General features: G+C 46.8%; 1 protein-coding gene across 2 annotated transcripts in view; it reads right to left on the bottom strand.

The window, feature by feature from the left end:
* Positions 1-3,506: 3,506 nt before the first annotated feature.
* The window catches only part of ZFYVE26 (zinc finger, FYVE domain containing 26), a 67,136-nt gene continuing 48,079 nt past the window's right edge, over positions 3,507-22,563 (bottom strand). For both annotated transcript variants that reach the window (XM_006760764.2, XM_006760765.2), the window contains exons 31-42: positions 22,092-22,228; positions 20,941-21,161; positions 17,749-17,896; positions 17,108-17,317; positions 16,405-16,623; positions 12,548-12,745; positions 11,450-11,649; positions 10,498-10,639; positions 10,163-10,222; positions 8,747-8,929; positions 8,097-8,141; positions 3,507-5,541 (exon numbers count right to left, since the gene is read on the bottom strand). In XM_006760764.2, the coding sequence (XP_006760827.1) occupies positions 5,338-5,541; positions 8,097-8,141; positions 8,747-8,929; positions 10,163-10,222; positions 10,498-10,639; positions 11,450-11,649; positions 12,548-12,745; positions 16,405-16,623; positions 17,108-17,317; positions 17,749-17,896; positions 20,941-21,161; positions 22,092-22,228 (1,967 nt within the window). In that variant the 3' untranslated portion in view covers positions 3,507-5,337. The remainder of the gene's footprint in view (positions 5,542-8,096; positions 8,142-8,746; positions 8,930-10,162; positions 10,223-10,497; positions 10,640-11,449; positions 11,650-12,547; positions 12,746-16,404; positions 16,624-17,107; positions 17,318-17,748; positions 17,897-20,940; positions 21,162-22,091; positions 22,229-22,563) is intronic.

Here is a 22,563-nt window from a genome sequence, read left to right as displayed (position 1 = left end):
CATCGATGTCAACTGGGCTTTCAACACTGCCTGATCATCTGTTCTCCCATAGCTAGGGTGGATGCAGGGAAGCTTATACAATTTGTGCGGCCATCTTTAAGAAGAGAATACAAAATTAACAGACAAAATTAGGTACAAAAGTGGATGTTGATCTACTGGTAAAATGAGAAAAAAATCAACAGCCATGCATAACGGGGGAGCTGGGGATTTAGGTTTTCTGAGATCTCTTTAGGATTTTACCAGCAATGCTTGCATGAAAATGCTTTCTGATAGCAACTTGGTTTCCCCTCCCCAAGTAGAATATAATTCTTAGCAACTCACAGGGGCCAGGTAAATTTCAAAAGCTTCACAGTGAACCTGCCCCTGAGTTTCCAACCCCTAATTCATGTCCTCTCCTATTCTCAAGCCATTCAACCCACCAGCTCCCTGGAACCATTAATAGCTGATTTTTCCCTGACTTCATAGATGATATTGAAGCCATCAGCCATCAACTCCCTCAACTTTCTGCTCCCAAAACAGCAAATTTACCTGTATCTCACTCATATTTTCTTCCTTTTCACCTTCTACATTAGAAGAGGTGTTACTCCATCCATGTTTAATCTTCATCTTGTGAATTTCTCTTACAATGGTCTTTTAGTTTCATCAAAGATAGAGTTCGCTTCTGTTTGTTGCCCTCCTTGCCTATTTCCTGCCCATCTAACAGGTGCCCACCTTAGTCTGGAATAGGGGGGAGAGATCACAGAAGACTTACTGAACCAAGTGGCCTGTGTTTAAGCAAGACCCGAACGATGAGTCACCAGGTGAAGAGGAGGGAAAAAGTGGTCTAGGCCGCTGGCTCAGAAGGGCAAAGAATATGTCTCCTCTGGGAACCTGAAAGAAGGGTGTGGGGTGGAAGGTGAAAAATGAGCCATTTGACCTTGAGAAGCTTAGTTTGGAAAAAGGCTCTTAAACAGATACTTCAAAGTGTTTACTTTATCAATGATTTCTGACTCAGTATATGCTACAGTCTATACAACTTAATTCAACAAACCTTTATTTACTGGTAAATAATGCATAAATAATTTGTAGGTAACTCAAGGTGAGCAAGAGGTGGTCCTTGCCCTCAGGAGCTTATGGTCTATCAGGTAATCAAATAACAAATACAATTGACTATCAAGTGGGCAGAATAGGAGAGCTTTAAGTGACACAGAAAGGTTAAAGGAATATATTTTATGTCATTTATATTTTAACCATAATAAAAACAATTAAATGTTCCATGGATTCTGGGGTTTGTATCTACTTAAGAAGACGTTTCATACCTCAAGATTCTAGAGAAGTCTGTCTATTCTTCTAGAAGTATTATTTAATCTGTTTGGAGGTGCACCTTTTGGATGGGTGTTTGAGGTGAAGAAAAGAGGTATCTGTGACAGTCAGGGGAGGAAGTGACAAGGACCTGAAGTGAGGTGATGAAGCAAAAGGACCAGATTCTTCCATCTGCGAAGGTAGGATAGGAATTGGCTTTCAACTGGATATGTGCTTTATGCATGGTAGGTATTTGAATGTTTGTTGAATGAGGAGGGGGAAGAGTTGGTCAATACAGAGAACTCCTGAAGTTTCTAACCCCAACAGCATGCGTAATAGTAATAACATTAATACTAATAGCCACTGAAGGAGGGAGATGAAGTTTATGGGTGGATTAGGATGTGTTACATTTTGGATGTGCTAATGTTTTTAGGTTCAAGTCAGCCATGTGAGTGAGTTCCAGAAAGCAGTCAAGAGGCAGGTCTGATGTGGAGAAAAATTTAGGCAGACAAATTTGGTTTAGAACTCATGATGATTGCTGAAACTATGAGGCTGTATGGGAGAGGATAAGAGTGTCAAACATTATTACTGTGAATGAAAGGATGATGACCAAGATAAGGTCATTTTCCTCAGGAACACTGTGACTATTGCTGTTTGGTTGCTTGGATATGAAGAGAGTCTAATAGCATTTGATCTACTTTGTTGCGCTCAAGCCAGCGGTATCTGGTAACTTTGGAGTGTCTCAGGTTTCTAAACATAGTCAGTGGTCCTGTATCCTAGATTTAGATTGGGGGTTCCAATTTGCTTTATGACACATCTCCTTTTGTTTTTTAAAAAATCTTTATTGTTGAAAGTATTACATATGCCCCTCTATATCTCCCATTGACACCCTCCAGCCCCACCCCAGGCCTTCACCTCCCTATTGTCTGTGTCCCTGGTTGATTACCTCCTGCCCATCCACCTTCCCCTGCTTTCCCTCTGAGATGCCACACTCTGTTGTGACACATCAGATGGTTTTCAGGTGTACTTTTATCATTACTTTTGTTTGTGTGTTTTTTTAAATGAGGAATTGGAAGAGATCATGTTTCTGGGGAAGGGAGATAATGGTAGCAATGTCCATGGCTCAGATATTATACTGCAAACACGTGCTCAGAGAAGGTGGCAAGAAAACAAGTTAAGCCAAGTTCTGTTTTCCCCAAAGACCTTATACTTGGTTTCAAAGAGTCACAATTAGGTTGATATTTAAGACATAGAATTTAAAAAATGACAAACAGCATTACAAAATATTTCAGAGTGCCATTTTTCATTCATCACACAGGCAAAGACCTGTAAAGTTTGGTAACTGTTTTGGCAAGGATGTGGGCACGCAGGCACTGTCCCACACAGCTGGTGGGACATTTATTTGCTTGACCTCTTTGAAAGGTACCTGGCAAGACTTACTAAGGGCACATCCCCTCTGACCCAGGGTCTTCTGGGCAAGATAATTAATTGCAGTATAATTTGTTGTGGCAAATGATGGCAATGACCGAAAAGGTCCATGAATAGCCCTAATCAGTTTGGCTCAGTGGATAGAGCGTCAGCCTGTGGACTGAAGAGTCCCAGATTTGATTCCTGTCAAAGACATGTACCTTGGTTGTGTGCACATCCCCAGTTGGGGGTGTGCAGGAGGCAGTTGATTGATGTTTCTCTCTTATCGATGTTTCTAACTCTACCCCTCTCCCTTCCTCTCTGTAAAAAATCAGTAAAATATATTTAAAAATATAAAAGGTCCATGAATAGAGGCTGGTTAAATAATTAGGGCATATCTTTTGGTTGTAGTCCATGGGATACTTTAGTTGTTACTGCTGTTTATATATGAAATAGCTCTGGAACTACAGACAAGAAACTGTTGACACTGGTAGTGTCTGAGAGGGGGCTGGGCTGAGGGGACAAGGACGGGAGGGACTTTTCACTTACCTTCTATCCTGATGAATGTGTGATCTCCATCTACTACCCAATTAAAGCAAAAAAAAAAAAAAAGTCTCTGGTAGTAGAGCGTACACTAATAGTCTTTACCACACAGGAAACTTGAGATAAAGCCATTAGTTATAATGGGACTCCTTTAGAGAAGTTTAAGAGATGAAGGCCCTCTGATCTTTCCCACCCACTTTCTCCACACAGACCATAAGGCAGGAAGGAAGGGAAGGGTAAGAGCAAGACAGCACAAAGAAGTCATGAGGCCAAGCTGGTAGGACAGAGACTTTATTGTGGCTGCTTGTAGTACAACATTCAACCCTTCCACATGTTGTTTGTTTTGCTGGAGACCACAGTGTGACGCTCAAAGGCCTTTAACCTCATCTTATGTCAGTCTAGCCAGTGGTTGCCTATGTTATAGCTCAACTAGTTGGAGGAAAAAAGTCAGGAAAATCTGGTTTAACATCCCAAGTTAAGGGCCGCGAAATCTGCAGACCATTCATATAAAGTGCTTACGTTCAGTGCAAAAAGGGCAGGCTCGGAGGGGCTAGCAGATACCAGGGAATGACGTTTCCCGGGAGACAGGTGCATTCTATGACTCAAAGGAAAAGCCACGTGTCCAACTTCTCCCAAAAGAGATCAATTATTTTGTTTGCAGACTTCCTGCCATCAGGATGAAAACTCTGAACCTGGTAGATGCCTAATACTTGTTTATTTTACTATCAAAACACCTGGTTCCGAAGGAAATGCACAGGGTTCTAAGCACCAGAGATGCTGACTTCGCTTCTGGTTCCTGTTTGTCTCAGCAGCAAATGTGAGCTCAACAGGCTGAGCTCTGGCCGGTGGGAAGCTCAGAGCTGTGAGCTGCTCTTGGGCCTCTCCTTTGCAAATCCACGTCACAGAGCACGACAGACCCTTTCTAAAACACTGTCACATCTCGGGTGGGAATACAAGCCCATATGAAAGGACCACATCACCTCGTTTCACCAGCCGGATGGGACCTATTCATTGTCCCCTGGTCTGACTCTTGTCTGCAGGCCACCTCCAAAGCAAACCCTTGACCCCTCTTCTCTGTTGAGACAGAGAAGGCACTGCCCTGTCCTGGGTCTCTGCATATCGCCCTGAGGCCCTGAAGAGATTGCAGAGAAAAAGGAGAGGAGAGGAAGTGGTTTCCTAACCAGTTGAAGGGGCACGAATAGGACTGTCACTCAAATAGGCAAAGTCTAACCATTCATTCTAGGATTCTGGCTACCATTTCTCACCCCAGACTCTCAAAGAGGGAGCCACATCCTGTCACTGTGCAGCAGGGATAGTCACAGAAGCTGGCTGTGCTTGTAAGCGACCCCTGCATTCCCGTTTGGAGAGGCTGGCCTTTCTCTCCCTGTTGGATGAAGTCAGTGGTGCTCCTCCTGTCCTGTCTGAGGTTCCAGACCCGATCACTTGTATGTGCACTCACAGCTTTCAGATGCCAGCACCTGAGGGAGGACCCTTCTGTTCAGACTACCATCCAAAGACTCAGCGTAACTCCTTGTGCTTTGAGAAGAGACACTTGGAGCAGTGTTATTCCACAGGTAGCCTTTGCTCCAAAACCATCTCTGAGTGCTGGGAAGGCAAGGGAGGGGAAAGAGGCAATCCTTTCGGTGCTGCTCTGTAATTCATGATAAAACCCTTTTAGTCACGAGGAGCTACTGGAATGTCTCTGCAGAGGGGACTGTGTACACAAACAGGATGACCCGGGTTAAGAACCAAAACGCAGGGAAGGTTTCCAGACAGGCAGAAGTCTAAATAAAGTGCCTCTTTTCAGTAGGGAAGTTTCATTTGTTCAGGAATGCTTGCGCGTAAACATGAGTGTGCAGGAACGTGCACGCCATGCATGCACTCTGAGGTAGGAAGGCTGGTCATCTCCAGACAAGCAGAGTCCACAATCCTAGAGAAGCCTGGCACTTGTGTGAAAGGCCCGGTCTTTGCCCAAGATGGCAAGGAGGGGCCAATCCAGCTCCTTCCGACCTGGGCAGAGCCAGAGAAGTCTCTCTGCACAGGAGGGAAGAGGTGGAGAGCATCCCCATCACTCCTGTCCCAGTTCCCAGGGCCCACTGCCCATGGTCACTTCCGGGAGCCGGAGCCAAGAGCATCCCGGGCCTGGCTTGTCAGTAGCCACTGGGCGCAGATGTCTTGCACTACAGCGTCCCCGCTGCTCTTGGCGGCCTGCTGCACCTGCTGGACGAGGGCTGTGGCCCGTGAGTGTTCCTGCTTCACGGCAATCAGATAGGCAGAGCGCAACTTGCAACATGTCAGGTAGGCCTGAACCTGGCAATGGGTATGAGAAGTGGAAAGAAACGTCACTGACGGATCACTGAGAAACACACAGCACTGCATCAGAGCTCAGGCACACAAGCTGCCCCTTCTCGCCCACCGGATCAATCACTGGGTTCCTATAATTATAGCAACTCCTTAAACATTCTGGACCAGCAGTGGGCAAACTACAGCCCGCGGGCGGGATCCAGACTGTTTGAAATGAATAAAACTAAAAAAAAATAAAGACCGTACTTTTTTATGTAATGATGTTTACTTTGAATTTATATTAGTTCACACAAACACTCCATCCATGCTTTTGTTCCGGCCCTCGGTCCAGTTTAAGAACCCATTGTGGCCCTCGAGTCAGAAAGTTTGCCCACCCCTGCTCTGGACACTTGGCTATTACAAACAAGATACGAATTTCAAAGAGGAGGAGGCAAGCAGGAAGGCAGAGTCTGGCCTCTGCCTTCCCCCCTCACCGTCAGGCTCTCCAGCTTCCTCCTGGCTTTACCCTCCACAAGCTGTGACTTTAGTTACTTGGATGATTATTTGATTAATGTCTGTCTCCTTGACTATAGTTTCAGATCCCTGAGCGCAGGAATAGTGTCTGCTTTTTCTACTGTGAGTTCCTGGTGCCTAGCCCAGGCCCTGGCATGCAGTGGGTGTTTAATAAGTATGCATCAAGTGAATGAATGAATGAACAATTATTCCTGTCCCCTACAATGGGCACACAGATCCCACTCCTTGCTTTTTGTTTTTAACCTGCTGGATTTAAAATCTTTTAGCAGGAAATTTGGGAATAAAACTTATAAGCATAATTAGAAAAGGTCTAACTTTTGTTGTTTGGGTCAGAGCAAGCTCCGTTTTGGGTACAGGTGGTGTTTCTCCTATTCTCTGGACACCCTCGATCTCACGAATCCCCAGCTTGGTGAAGATGAAAAACCCTTCTTCCCTGGCCCGATCTCACCAGCACCTCCCTGATTGGCCAGCGTGCCAGGCCAGCCAACAGTGAGGCCCTCACAAGCGCCCCGAGCTCTCATTAGAAGCTTCCTTTCTGCTGTGACAGTCCCTCCTGACGGTTGGAGGGGACCCTGCTCTCTTCGTGTTTCAATGCTCCGGATTCTTTTTTGCCTTGGTCACTAAAGTCTTTCTTTCCTAAGCTCAATTACAGTTCATCTCCTACAGCCTGATGCCTGGTATGTTCTGAGCTCACTAAAGTGGTCAGGTCCTGCTGTTTGGATATCCACCTGCTGCCCCATGTTACTGTCCTCACACAGGCACCTATGTGTGTTAAATATGTTACACAAGTTGGCAGGCAAAATTCCTACCAAGAGAAGGAGGGCGTTGTGCCAGACAGGCTGGAATAGGAGTGAAATGAACCTATTTTGGGGCAAGATTTTGTAGCCTGAGAGTACTATCGTGCATTAAAACAGCTGCTGAGCCCTGGCCAGGTGCTCAGTGGTTAGAGCATCAGCCCGTGCACTGAAGGGTCGTGGTTTGATTCCAGTCAACAGCAGGTTGCAGGTTCGGCCTCCAGCCCCAGTTGAGGCACATGTGGAAGGCAATCAGTAGATGTGTCTCTCTCACGTTGATGTTTCCCTCTCTCTCTTTCCTTTCCCTCTCACCCTTTTCTCTCTCTTTCTCCCCAGCTCCACTCATTTTGATTCTAAAAAAGTAATCTTCCACATTTCAGAATATCAATTCCATCCTTTCCATGGGATCTCATCAGGGTGTTGCAGAAATAAAGAAATGTTAAGAACATATTTGCCTTAAGCCCTCACATGAAACATGCCCTGAAAACGCACTCCAGGGATTAGCACTGTTGCCACTGGACCGGCTCTGTGGTTGCGTAAGAATTTGTTTGCCTGACACCAGTTTTCTTCACACTCAGCTGCTGGATCATTCCCCTGCTAGTGGCTGCGGAGTGCTGGGTTTTCCCAGGCCTGTCCGGTCCTCTGGATGGCAGGTGGATCAGGCCTGCCATGAGCCACAAACGGACAGCTGGGGATGCTTTGACTCTGGCTGGCCCTCCTTGCAAAGGCAAGGCGAAGCAGAGGTTCCCTGATTTCTTACTGAACAGGGAAGAGCTCAGAGGCTGCAGGGGAAAGGCCTCTTCCAGATAATGTGACACCAGTGCGTATTTGTTGGTCAAGGGTTGGGTGTGTTTTTTCCTGCTGTAGAGGGTACCGTTTTCCTTCCAGAATAAAGAAATGCCTGCCCACTCTGACAACCTCATCCAATCGATCACGTGATGATGGAAGTGGGGGGCTTCAGAGGGCTGTCTGAGAGAAGACCTCCACAGAAAATGAAGATTCAAGAGCAGCCTAAGGCATGTTTGTCTCGGGGATAAAGAAATGGAAAGGCAAAGGCTCATGTGGTCAATGGTCACGCATTCCCCATCGATTCCCTCTCATCACACCCTATCTGGGTTCCGGCGTCTCCTCTGGATAACAAGGAAGGCGAGATGCAGGTTGAACAGAACTGCCAAGGAGAGCAAGGAGTAAAGGGGACAGGGCAAGCCTGGTGATGTGCATGAGCATCACAGGGTAGGAGGCAGTGCTGCTCACCTTGTTGTCATCGTTGTGGATTGCCTGGATCAGGCCCTCCAGCTCCTGTGAGGACAGAAACACAGCCGATGTGAGAGCAAGGAGCGTCCCCGGGAAAGCAGGGGCCCAATCCAGTTTTAGCCCAGCTGGTCTGACTCCAGGATGGTGACACCTGCCCAACTTTTCTATAAACTCAGCTCCTGCCATAAGAGCAACAAAGGGAATCTAATGATAACACTAAGCTTGGGAATTTGAGAAGGATCGGCTCTCAAGAGGCATGTCCTTGGCCTTCACAAATGAGGTGGCTCTGCCATAGGGCAACACTCTCAGAGGCAACATGCCTCAAAGGCCATCTGCAGACCTAGCTTTGAGGCATAAAGTGTTATATCACTGTATGAAATTGTGCACCATCTGCACAGACACTCAACTCCAACAATCCATAGAATCACTTCTAAGTGCAAACAACATGAGAAACGGAGTTGAGGGTCACTTATCACCATGACTTTTCTTTCCAGAGAAGGGCTGGTTAGAGCGAGGCCATTATTACAGCGGGTTAGAAAGATAAAGGAATCCTGTAGAGTTTCAGGTGCATTGTGGGGAACAGAAATCTAAAGAGGGGATGTGAAGATGCTGAAATGGAGGGAGGAGCCAGAGGCTGGGAGTGAGCGCACCTGGGGTGGAATTCTCTTGAAGGCTTCCAAGCAATTGAGGAGGATGGTGTCCCCGTCACTCTTGGCTGCCATGCCTGACTCGCTGACACATTTGAGCAGCTGTCGGATCTCACTGTATTTCTCCCTCTCCACCAACTGCCGGGCAGCTCTGCAGTAGGTTGCGGCAGCATCCAGCTGGAAATCCTAGAATAGAAGGCGGATGATGGGCTGAGGGTGGCATGGGCATTACCAGAGGAAAGAAGGCAACCTTTAAAAAGCTCCCGCTATGCTTGGTGTAAGTAAGCCATATTGATTGTAGTCACAATAGAAAACACACATAAACAAACAAAACCAGCCAAAAGTTCCTCTTTTGGAGTCAAGCAAACGTTTAGGAAGCAACCATAAAAATCATAACCTCAACATTAGTTTAAATGTTGAGGTACATCTTACTTGCTGTTGTATCACTTTATGAAAATATTCTAATCGGAGTCACAACAGCGTTCATTCTCTCTCTAATGAGTCACCTTTTCTTGGGAAGACAGATGTTGGGGCTGGTACTTGCTGTCCGGACACTTGGTGCCGTTAAGAGGCGCCTTTGTGTACAGAAACAGACCAATTCATCAAAAGACTGATTTGCTGGAAACATCAGATAACCTTGAACTTCAAGCCTGGTCTAGGACAATCCTCCCTGGGGTCTGGGAGTAGCTGCCACTCTGCTTGCCACCAGGGGTGTCTGTGTGCGGAGAGCTTTGTCCAACACTGAAAACGGTGGGAAGAAATAAATCTGCCGGTTGTTCATGAAGTCGTTGATCCTTGAGACACGCATGAAGCTTATGTTTAAGACCTTGCCTGCCCAGGATGATGGTCCTTAGGGTGTCTGCGTGTAGCTGTGCGGTGGGGGGTTGTCTGGAGAAACCGCTCAGCTCCCTGTGGTGTCAGTGCCCTGCTTAGCGCTGCTCCAGTGACACAACGGTACCTGCGTCCTTTACTCACAGGCAACAGAAAATGTGCTCATCAAGCCAGCTCCGGGGCAGATGGAGGATGGAGGGCCAGCCCTTGTTGCCAGGATTGTGGGGGGCGGATTCTCCCGCTGAAGAGGAAACCCCCCAGCCACCTCCTCTGACCATGCTGCCCCGCGAGGGTGAGCGAGGCTCTGCAGGGAACCGATGTGGGCAAGACTAGACTAGACTGTCCTAGACTTGTTTCAGGAATTTATTTGATAGCTTTTGATGAATTTGTCATTGGTTACTTGGCTTTTGACAAAGTGGCCTAGAGTCTTGAATTTGACCCAGTTCTGTAACAACCACCTCCTTGATTTCATCCGGATATACATGTGAATCTACTATTCTGGGGGTAAAATTTCCTGAAGAATAATCTCTCACAGAGCTGGTCAGGTGCGATCGCCTTCAGCATAATCTCCAGTAATCCAGGCCATACCTGCAGAACACGGAATGCCATTCCGAAACCATCTTCGACATTTTTCCCTCCTAGCATGACCTGAAAAGGAGAGGGAAACAACAGAAGCAATAATCACAGAGTAGCCCCTCAATCAAGAGGGAGGGCCCCCATTTATTCAACAAATATTTGTTGAGATCTACTAGGAGCCAGGCACTAGGGATACAAGAGCAATCTGAATGGACTTGCTCCCCCACCTCCCGTGGCCCACACTCTGGTGGGTGGTGGCCATCAAACAAACAACTGAAATAATATTATAAATGTGATACATGTTCTGAAGGAGAATAGACTCTGCAGGTCTGAAACATTGTGCGTACCTTGCAGGCAACATCCATTTTCATGTGGTTATTTCCAAACAGGGTTGGCAGAGGCAAGGTGGTGATCTGAGAGGTCCCGGCACTTTCACACCGGTGTAGAAACCTGGTCACTTCCATCTGCAGCTGGAGTGTGTTCATGTGCCTACGGTGACAGGAGACGCACAGGCTAGCCTCCTGAGGGGCTCCAGGAATCCAATGACTAGGGCTAGGTGACTGAGAAATCGTAATGAGATGGCAATGGAAAAGGCCAAAGAAATGATAGGGAAGGAGAAGAGATCAAAACCCTCTGAGCAGTTATAACAGCACAGAAACGATGGTCTAGTGCCCTGTACAGACTCACAATAGTTAAGGTGCTTTGTGGAACTGGGTGAGGGCCAGTCCTTGAATCAGTGAGTATTTACAGAGCACCGATGTGCTGCTAACAACAGAGGTTAAGAGAGACATGAGTCCTGCCCTCACAGAGTCCATCAGCTAAGGAGAGATGTATAATGAAAAAACACATAAAGCAACTAGCAACTGGGTCTATGAGGTACTAAATGGTAGTGGTGGAGCATTTACTTTAAAAAAAAAGTTTTTATTGATTTTAGAGAGAGAAGAAGGGAGAGGGAGAGAGAGATAGAAACATTAATGATGAGAGAGAATCACTGATCGGCTGCCTCCCGCACACCACCTACTGGGGACTGAGCCTGCAACCGGGGCATGTGCCCTAACCGTGATCTCCTGGTTCATAGGTTGACACTCAACCACTGAACCATGCCAGCCAGGCAAGGAGCATTTATTTTGGGTGTTGTGCTCGAAGCAGCAAGATCAGTAGGAATAATTCCTTTTAGATGTATGCCTCCCCACCCCCAACCCCGCCCCGGGCTTAGAGATGGGCAAGAGCAGCTTCATTCCCAACAGACACTCAGCTCTAGCCTTTCTGGCCCCGACTGTCCCCTGACCCCGGAGCTACCTGGACACATCGGCTGCAGTCATCTTCTTTCGGAAGAAGTTGGTTTTCTTCCTCTTGGAGCTGCGGGAGGTTTCTTGGAGGTAGATCTTCAGGTGGTCCTTGGCCTTAAGCAGCCATGAGAGCTTCTCTCCCAGTTCTGTGTATGTCTTCGCTTTGTGACTGAAGAACCGAATACAGGTCATAGCAGCCCGGACTTGGTCCTAGAAGAGAAAAACAAAAGTTTAGGTCAGAGGAGGTCAGGGATCTGGGAGGGTGGGGTGTGGGGGAATTCTGATCTGACTCCCACCCATGACGTTTGCGTGCCAGCACCCATTCCCATCGCCAGCTGCACTGCTCTTTGGCATCAGTCCCTCCTAAGCCCAAGAGACCCCACAGTGAAGTGACTGGCTGAGATCTTGGGTAGGATATTATTCCACCACAGAAGAGATCTTAAAAAGGGTACTTTTGATTTTTCCATTCAACTTGGCTTCGCTCTAACTGTGGCATTGAATAACTCAATTTCGTGTGATTTAGTTGGCAAACCTCAGACAGATTGGGAGAAACTTGTTTCCTTTCCCTTCATGCATCTTCTCTGAAAACACTCCATCATTCCTTATAAATTCTCATTCATGCATGTTTATCTTGAAACTACTATCTCTTATATCTTGACTTCTGAAGAATGCCATTACTGACAAGATTCAGGTTTCCCTTTTTAGAACGGGGAGAGAAATCCTCTTACTTAGCAATGCTAGAGGCAACATCGATTGCTCTAGCACAGGGGTGGGCAAACTTTTTGACTGGAGGGCCACAATGGGTTCTTAAACTGGACCGGAGGGCTGGAACAAAAGCATGGATGGAGTGTTTGTGTGAACTAATATAAATTCAAAGCAAACATCATTACATAAAAGGATATGGTCTTTTTTTTTTTTTTTGTTTTATTCATTTCAAACGGGCCGTATCCGGCCTGCGGGCCATAGTTTGCCACGGCTGCTCTAGCATGTGCCGATTAGCAAGGCCAGGGACCAAACGACAGTCTTGTTCCCTCTCCTTGCGCAGTCTCCCTTTGCGCATGGCAGGGCCTCGGCGACAGAGACAACAGGCAGGCTGGGCCGCCCTTACCTTCATAAACTGCTGCAGCTCGTACAGAATGTGGTAGTAGTTCTTCTTCTGCAGATGCTGGCAGGCGGCGAGCAAGTACTCTCCCCAACACTCCAAGGTCGGATCAATGGATTCTAGCAAGTTTTCCAAAACGTGTAGCTTTCCGCTTTTATAGCTTGGCTGGAAAATGCCTTCTATGAAGACTTCGGGAGGACTCTCCTGGAGCAGGAGAAGCAGAAGGTCAGAAGTCTCGAGCCTGGGTCTGGCCCTGCCTGGGACCCGTTCTGAATTTCCTCAGCATCTTCCGAGGGCAGTGCTTCTTAATGACTGAGGGTCACAGACACCTTTGAGGACCCCCCTCTCGTGACTGTCCTACTTTCTCCTTCCCTTTGCTGACAGATCCTCCACAGAGTTATCTACGCTCACCGCCTCCTATTTATCTCCTGTGGCTTTCTCTTCAGCCCACTCCTACCTACCTTTGTACCCACAGCTCTGAAACTGCCCCTTCGGTCACCAGTGACCTCTATAGGATTAAATCTAAAAGTTAATTTTTGGACCTTGTTTTCTGTTTGATCTATCAACAGCTTTTGATACAGCTGATGGCGTCTTCCTCCTTGAATAATCTTCTTTATTTGGCTTCCAGGATGCCACCCTCTCCAGGTTTTCTTTCTACTTTTCTGGCTACTTCTTTTCAATCTCTTTTGCTGATTCTCCCATTCTCCCCAGAGCTTAAGACTGTTCATTTTTCTACCTATCGTCGTTCTTTTGGTGATTTCTTAAAGCCTCACTGTTTTAATTACTCTTGATTTGATAACTATGCCTAAATTCCTATTTCTAGCCTGTTCATTCCTTCTGAGCTCCAGCACTGCATAACCAACTAATACCCAACTGTCTATTCAACATGCCCTCTCAGGTGCCTAGCAAACCTACTACACCTAAAACTCTGCTGGTGATTGTTTCTTCCAAATTTGCTCTTTTTGCAGTTTTCTCTTTCTTAGATGATTTCCATCTACTTGTTCAGGTCAAACACCTTAGTCATCTCTCCCCAATATCCCAACATCAAATTAATTAGCAAATTCTACCAAAACCCATACAGAATATGCAGGAATCTGACCACTTCTCACCACCTCCACTGTACCCCCTGGCCCAGGTTATCATCTCCATTTGCCTGTATTTTTGCAATACTTTCCCCCCTGGTCTCCCATCTTGCACTTCTGCCTCTCTTTTGTCTAAAGTCAACCTGTAAAACGTAAGTCACATCACCTTATTCCTTTGCTCAAAATCCTCCTATGGTTTTCCCAGGCACTCAGCGCAAAGTCCACGTCCGCGCAATGTCTAGCAGGCCCTATGTGGTCTGGTCTCTGCAATCTTTCTGACCTTTTCTGCTCCTACTTGTCCCCAGCTCACTGCTCCAGCCACACTGACCTTTGTTGCCCCTCTCCCTGGACTGGGCTCCCTCCACAACCGGCACGGCTCACTCGGACCTCCCCGAGGCCTTTGTTCAGATGTCATCTTCCCTTGGCATCCTATCTAAAATGGCACCCCGTCCCCTGTTTTATTTTTCTTATTATTACTCATTACCCACACTATATATTTTATTTACCTGGCTTACTGTCTCTTTCTACTAAAATGTAAATTTTATGAGGACAGATATTTGTTTCTGTCCCCCCCCCCCCCCGCTGTATCTTAAGTGTCCAGAAGAGTTGTTGGTTATTTCATACATCTTTCTTGGATGAATGAATAAATGATAAACAGTATGAGACTCCTCACGAAAGTAGACACATTTTCTAATCCCCTTGCTTCTGAAACTCATCTGTGGTTCAGAGACCCTGAGTCAAAACCCCTATTCCATAGTCATAGGAAAGAAAAGCACGTTGGCATTTAGATCAGGAGTAACTAATGAAGAGTAAAGGATGGCTATCCACTCACGGAGTGTAACCATCCAGCCCAGTAGCGCTGGGCATGAGCTGTTTACACGTGGGTAAGACTGGGCTTTGAGAACGTCCACAGTGGGTGAGGCTCCTTTCCTGACTCTGGCTGTTCCTGAGAAACCCAGACCTAACCTCAATGCTGTAGGACAGACTCTCGGAAGCAGAGGCCTCAGCTCCATTGGAAAGATGGAATTCCTCAGAAGAGCAACATCTTAAGAACCTCCATTTCATCCATTCATCTATCCATTCATTCATTCATAAGTAGGCCAGGTGCTGAAGACACAGATTAGTAAAATACAGGCGTTCTCAGTCCAGATGGGAAGATACAACTGTAACAAACAGTTGCAATCCAGGGGGATAAATGCAATAACAGAGCTATAGCCTAGGTATCATGCCGGTGAAAAGGAAGAGATTATTAACATCGCTTGCATGTTCTGTGAATGCACAGAGAGGGTCTGAAAAGATAAATAAGCATTCTCAGAGAAGGTAGGGAGGGGCAGGACATTCTTGGCAGAGGGAACAGACTTGTGGAGGTAAGAAAGTCCACGGAACAGCCAGAAAAATTTAGGTCATTGGGTAAATCTGGAATGTAGGTTCTAGGTAGCATTTGTATGAAAATAAACTGGAGAAATAAGGGGGCTTGATCCTGGTGGGCCCTGCCTCTTCTCTGCTCTCTCTAGGCATTCAGTTGCTGTCACAGTGTGTGTGTTTGTGTGTGTGTGTGTGTGTGTGTATGTGTGTTTCTGTTGTTCTCAACCTGCTTGAGATGAAGGTAAGATATTTCAGTTCCAGGGTGCTTGAGATCACAGGAGATAAAAAGAAAGCTTCCACGCAGCTCTCACAAATGTAAAGCAGGGGCGACGCTTTTGTCAGCTTTTGCCAAGATGAAGTAAGCAAGCAGCTTAGCTCTCTAGACTAGCCGTTAGTTAGAAGACATGGAACTGGGCGATTTCCACTGTCTACCTGTGCTTGTGAAAAGCAGATTTACCTCGAAACTCATTTGGAAACTGAGGAAAAGGTTAGCAATTAAACTCTAACTGATACAGCTTTCCAATGATTCTCGAGACCTGGTTAGTCGCTAAGGCACAGTTAGGAGCTAAGGCAGCAGTGAAAACAGTCCCCTCTCACCGTCCTGTAGGGGCATGGTTACGAAGACGCTGAACTGCTGACTTCACTTGGAGCAACCTACACGATCTATTTGCAAACCTTCATCGGCGGCCATTCTGAATTAGAGTGGCAAATTGAAGTGCAAGTATCCCTTGAGGTCTTTCACTTTTATCTGAAATTTGGTATGAATCAGCCAATTCCCCATAAGGTTTTCATGGAATGTTCAGATAAAAAAAGAACTGCCACAGGGTCGTGGTGAAACTGAATCCTGACTTAGCTTCACCATAGTTCCAAATAAATGATGCTCTTCGTGGTGCCTGTGCCTCCGTGGGAGGAGGGCGGCACATGTCAGGGGGGAAAAACAGCACACTCTCCCTCCACAAGATACTGCAGCCCAAACGTAAGATGTGTGCTAGGGGTGACTCCGGGCCCCATGGCAACAACTCTGAGTGATGAGCAGCTGGTCAGCAGCGGGACACAGTCCCAGGGCAGGTGGAGGTGTGTGGAAACAGAGGTTAAGCAGTTTGCTCAAGGCCACACCACTTACACCAACCATCTTATTCCACAGAGCATGCTCTCAACCACTATTTGATTCTGCTGTGGGCTTTGAGAGAAGGGGTGGGGTTTGTCACTGCCAGTGGAGGGCAATCTGGGATCCAGGTTAAGCCTTTCTTCACACTCATCAAATTTTCCACCGGGCCTCCCTCTGCCAGAGGTGGTCTCATAGCTCACCGCCGGGTTTAGCTTAAGGGGGTTATTGCCCCCACCCCTTAAAGCTGAGTGGCCCACCTAGGAGGGCAGAGCAGGCACTGCCGCTTGAGAGCTGCATCTGTGGCTCACCTTGTTGAGCAGGTGCAGCAGGGCTTCCCGCAAACAGCTGTGCCTCACGTAGAAGCTGATGATGGCCAGGTTGGTGCTGTAGTTATGCAGGTAGAAGAGGCATTCTTGGTAGTACGTGTTGTTCATGATCTTCCCTTCAGGGATCACCTCCAGAGAGAGACTCTGGGTCCGAAGGGTAGCTTCCAGCTCTTTCAAGGTGGCCATGTAATCATCATCTTGCTGACAGGGAAGGAGAGAGTGAGGGAAAATGGAACTCAGTAGGTTCTCTGCAGTCCCTGAAGTTATCATTAAAGAATATTTAACAATGTGGAAAAATGCTCACGATACAGTTTTAAGGGTAGAAAAATAGGCAGGATACAAAATTCTATATATTATAATACTGCATAACATTATTTCATTCAAAAACACAACAGAAGGTTCACCAAAATCTAAATACTATTTAAATCTGGGTATGAGATTATATGTGATTTTTATCATTTAAAAGTAGTTTTCTATAGCTTGCTTTAAAAAAAATTCTGTGATAAGTAATACAGTGATTCTGTATTACTTATCTAACCATATATAGTTACTTATCAAACTATAATAGAACAAACAAAACCCAAGCCTGCCACCGTCAGCTGAGTGGAACTTGATCGTGTCCCCAGGTCATGACTGCTCCTGGGCCTCCCTCCCTGAGCGGACCCTTCATCCACAGTGCTCTTACCAAGGATAGGAGTGGCCTCACTGTGGACTCCAAGTACTCAACCACATCCTGTACCAGTCTGGAGCCATGACTCAGCTGATTGAGGTCAAAAGGGGGCTTCAGACAGCGACTGAACTTCTCCCGTGCGGCGGTGAGGTTCCCAGCTTTGAGGCAGGCCATTCCCCAAGCATGCCACGCCCCAGTGGGATCCAGCCCAGTCTTTGTGGAGACCTGGAGGAAAAATAGCTCCTGTAGTTAGAGGTACTTACATCAAGGCCTGAGAGTCCCGAAGGCCTATTCTATCCCCTTCTTGCCAATCATTCCCCCCGCGCCTGCCACCGCAGGCAAACTGGTCATGCCCTAGATCAGCCGTGGGCAAACTACGGCCCGCGGAGCCGAAAGAGCGGAGGGTTCTCTTGCTCTCCCCTCCGCTCCTTCACCAGCAGCAGTGTTAACATGGCAACGTCGGGAAACACGGCCGCAGCTCCTTCTTCTGAGTCCAGTTTAAGAACCCATTGTGGCCCTCGAGTCAAAAAGTTTGCCCACCCCTGCCCTAGATACTTGCTCATGGCCAAGAACTACTGAGATGCAATACCTGTTTGCAAGGCCAGGTGAGGCATTTTATTACAGTGGGGTAGAAGTAAGCTTTGTCTTTGCCTCACCTCAACGCCTAGTTGGTAGTACTCAGCTTCCAAAAGCTGGTTCCTTAGCCTGGTTACTGCAGCCGGCTGCAAGATCTGATCCAGAGATGGCACGTGGCGATAGGCAGCAGCAACTAAAATATTCAGTACGTCTACCTTGCTGATGTAGCTATGGGGAGGAAAAGGACAAGGCAATGAGGCTCCACAGAGTCTTACTACGAATAGCTGCTGTTTAAAGGTGTTCTATTTATTTCCAACGGAACTGTGATAGTGGGAATTGAGAGATACAGAGACACTACGAGAGCAGGCTGGAGCCGGACTCTGAATCTCAACTCCACCATTTAGCTGCTCTATGATCTTGGGCAAACTAGTTAACCTTTCTCTGTCTCAATTTACTCATCTGTAAAATGAATATAAAAATGAAATAACCCAAGTGAGAGGGCTGAGGACAGTGTCAGGAACTTCGCAGGCGCTCATTACATGTTAGGTCTTAACAGGTGGAGCAGGGTCGCTCAGGTCTTCTACTTGAGGCAAGGCCTTACACTGAATGCTGGAGGCTCTCAAGTTTCCTGTTTGCTTTTTGGTCCTTTTGAACCCTGCTTGCATGGGACAGAGCACAGAGACTGTATGGATGGCCTGCACTCCTGCTCAGCACAGGGCTCCCATCACTGCCATTCCCGGAGGTCTGCTGGGCAGGGCTTCCTGCTCCTTTCCTCGGATTCCAGTCTCCTGGACTCGACATCCTTTCCCTGGGCTAAGGATGGGCTCTCATCACAGCCTACTCGGACTGCCACCTGTCAGTGCTCCCGACACCCGGTGATGGCAAAACCTTATAACAGAAAGCCCAGAGAGCTGGATCATTCTGTCTAGTGCTCAAGGTTCTTAAATCTTGTAACATAACTCTAGCAACAGACCCTGTGGATCCTGAGTTGTCCACCGATTTCCTTGAACAGGGATTCAGTGTGGTACTGATTCTCAAGCTTGTGGGAACGGAGTAGGAAAGTACAGCGTGTAAAAGCAAATTTGTTATCACTACATATTGTTCATTTGTAACAGGGGGTGTTAGTTTTTTTATGAATTAAAGACAGTAGAAAAATACTCTGCAAACCAAGAATTCTAAACACACATGGGAGATGTATCCACTCCCCTCAGCAAATGGGCACAAAGACAGTGATTCTCCAGAGTGGGTGTCTCTGGATCCGGGGGGAGGGGGAAAGAATGTACAATCTGAAAACACTGCTGAAGCCCCAGCCCCCCGGGGGTGGGTGAGAATCCCACTGAACTAAGGACTTCCTTAACTTCTGCTGCCCTCAGCCTAAAGCGGATATTTCCTCCATCCCATATAATAAAAGCGTAGTATGCAAATTGTCCCCTCGACCGGGAGTTTGTCCAGGGGGTGTGGCCAGCTGGGGGAAGGGAGGGAGTACCTAGCTGGCAGCCAGCAGCCGCTAGGGACCCTGCCAGTGCACAAATTTCGTGCACTGGGCCTCTAGTCTATAATAGATTTTGAAGGAAGTATAGGAATTAATGTTAAATCTGTTCTCCCCTCCCAATCTGAGTATCCTTTTTTTAAAAATAAAACTTTAACATCATTTACATTATTGATATTCAAGATATTCAGGATGGGGCAAAAGTTGGTTTATAGTTGTTCATATGGAAAATAACACAATAATTAATAAATACCAGAATAAACTGTGCTTCAGATACTTACAACTGTAAACCTATGTTTGCCCCATGCTGTATTTAGATATATTTTAATTTTTGCCTTAAGTTTACCTTTTTGTTATATGAAGGGGTTTCTGTCTCCATGTCCCCCTCTTTTCCATTTCTGATAAATTGGTAGCTTTTTGGTTCTTTTCATGGTTATTTATAAACTTTATTTAACATGGTACATCTATTTATTAATTTATGAACTTGAAAGATGATGTAGAATCTAGTACCTTTTGATATGAGTGAAATTAACTTCTTCAAACTTCCTTCCATTTTTTGTTCCACCTCCTTTTATCTTTCTCAACCTTTTGTTTTTTGTTAGTAAAAATAATAAAGCTGCCTGGCTGATGTGACTCAGTGGTTGAGGGTTGACCTATAAATCAGGAGGTCACGGTTCCATCCAGATCATGGCACATGACCAGGTCATGGGCTCGATACCCAGTAGGGGGCATGCAGGAGGCAGACAATTGATGATTCTCTCTCATCATTGATGTTTCTATCTCTCTCTCCCTCTCTTTCCCTCTCTGAAATCAATGAAAATATTTTTTAAAAAATAATAAAGCTAACATTTTTGGAGTAGTAGGCCCAGTTCTTAGCCCTTTGCATGGATATTCTCACTTTGTCCTCATAGCAGCCCTATGAGATAAGTATTATTGTCATACTCATTTTATAGAAGAGGAAACGGAGGCCCACAGTGGTGAACAGACTTGTCCAAGGTGACAGAGCTTGGAAGTGGAAAAGCTGAGATTCACTGCACTCTATGCCAGCTGCTGAGTTTGCAGGCCAGTGCCTGAGGTACTTACACTTCAAAGAAAATTATGCTCTCTGCTCCCAAATCTGGCCAGGACTGAGTGCTGGGAACACACAACGTGAGTCACACAACTGGGTGGATAAGCTGGGAACTGGGAGTTTTCACTGTCATGTTAATAAAAGGAGGCAGGGCGGGTTGTGCAGGAACCTGAGGCTTAATCATACCTTTTCCAAAGATATTTCTACTTTATGACTCAGATTCCTGCCTGTGACACAGGGATGCATCAGTCCCCAGTGTGCTTTATAGAGCTCGCGTCAGAACTCCCTGAGGCCACAGTCTGAATCTGGGCAAGGTTGGGGTAGAGTTTTGGTCAAGGGTAAGCACTGGACACTCAGGGAGGACACATCTTTAAAAGCCAGAAAGTTCCACAGAGATGAAAGGCGCTCCCCTAAACTGACTTTAATTACAAATCAACCAGAGTCTTTGAGTTCTTTCTGACTGGGTATAGCTAGAGAATCCTTGCTTTGAGGATGCACTCAGGGACAGAGAAGGAAGGACACAGGCTGCTCAGGTAGGGTGAGGAAGACCACTGGTGATCTGGTAACAGCATGACGTTAACATCAAATTGCGATGCAAACATTTCAGTATGTCTTGTCAGAGAGAATGGTGAGGTGAAAACTCACAGTGGGGCCAGAAGAGAAGCTGGCTAGAAATGACTGCCAGGCAGAAGAACAGAGACTCACTCCCATTACCTGTCACAAAGAGCCAGGTCCTGGCTGCGGCCGGCCTTGACAAACATCACCTTGGCGCTGAAGAGCAGCTGCTTCATGATGTCTGTGAGCAGCCCTGCGTCCACCTCTGGGTTGGCGAGTCCCTGGGACAGCCTGCAGCAGTGCTCAATCAGCTGGTGGCCACAGGCAACGCTGTCCCGGTGCAGATTCAGGATGGCGATGCACAAGGAGGCGCTGGGGGCCTGGCCAGTGTGGAGGAAGAGAGAAGCACACAGTGAGTTCAGGGACCCATGCGTTCTCCACAGGTAGTTAGATTATGGGAATTATTCTTCCTGCTTCACAAAGCTCGGAAAACACTGAAGGAGGAGCCAACATTCCACAGCAAAGCGGAAGTGGAAATAAACAAATTCCAGGTGTTCTAAGTAGCATCTCCGAAGCACTGGCTACTAGGTTTCACCACCTTACTGGGAGGAAAGCAGCTGTGCTCAGGTGTTACCTACTTCCTGGGAATGTTCACAGGCCCCTCCTCTTTCCAGGCTGTGTCCCACTAACACAGGTTTTCTTTATTACCGGCTTAGAGTATGATGGTCACCTTGCTTGTCTGAGCACCTGGAGAAGCCTCTGCTTAAGGTCACTGAACACACTGATGATAATTCATATTCCAAAACCTTCCACTGTCCCTGATGCCTACTAAGGACATATTCCTTACTGCAGAATTCAAGTCCCTAAACATAAATAGCCTGTTTTAATCCTATCTTTGACTACCTCTCTACCTACACCCTCTCCCTCAAAATTAAACCATCTCCAATTCCCCATATGACCTGCAATTTAAAACACTGAACCTTTGCTCAGATGTTTTAGTTTTGCACACTTTTCCCTTCCCCTATCTTCACTCCCCTCCTAACCCCCACATTTCGGCTTGTCAAACTTCTACGCTCTGCCAAGGCTCATCGTAAATGCTACCTCTTCCAGGAAGCCTTTCCTGATCTCCTCGTGTGCATTTCCCATGATGCTCCTCATTTTCTGCCTTCACTGGTATACTTGTCTTAGCTCCCACATTGTTACACTAAGCAAGTGAAGGCCAGGCTGTGCTCACCTATCTCTGCATTTCCCGCTATACTACTACACATCATAAAGAAACTCAAATGGCCATTGAATTTTATTGCAATTACCTGCTCATAGTAAAATTCATTCCGCACCAGCTCATTTTCCTCCTCATTCAAGTCCAAAATCCATTCTACCTCAGGTGCTTTGGGGACTCTGACCACAGCTGAGTATGGTGGGCTTTCATTCTTGGCGCTGTCCGGGGCTGGGAAGAGAATGCCATCTGTGTGTCAGCCACTGGCCAGCAGGCCATTCTAGCCCAGCCCCATGAGCTGGTGTGAATTGCAGGCAGATCCTTGCCTGCTGAGTGCCCTTTCTCTTTGCTTGGTCCTTTTTATTTCCTCTAGGAGACCTCCTTAAGGAACCTCAAACTTCCTTCCACAGGGGAGGCCTGGGATGAGTATTACAGTGTTTGTCACACAAGCCTGAAAGGTTCATGCCTCTCAAATGGAGGGCTGAGCCACTGGCTACTCAAAAATTAACCTGCTGTGGAAGGGTATAGGCCAAGCTACTAACAGTGGTTAATTAGGGGGGAAAGAG

Source organism: Myotis davidii, unplaced genomic scaffold (genome assembly GCF_000327345.1).
Source record: "Myotis davidii unplaced genomic scaffold, ASM32734v1 scaffold17, whole genome shotgun sequence".
Lineage (NCBI taxonomy): Eukaryota > Metazoa > Chordata > Mammalia > Chiroptera > Vespertilionidae > Myotis > Myotis davidii.
The sequence above is the reverse complement of the archived record's forward strand: the minus strand, read 5'-3'. Positions and strand labels throughout refer to the sequence as shown.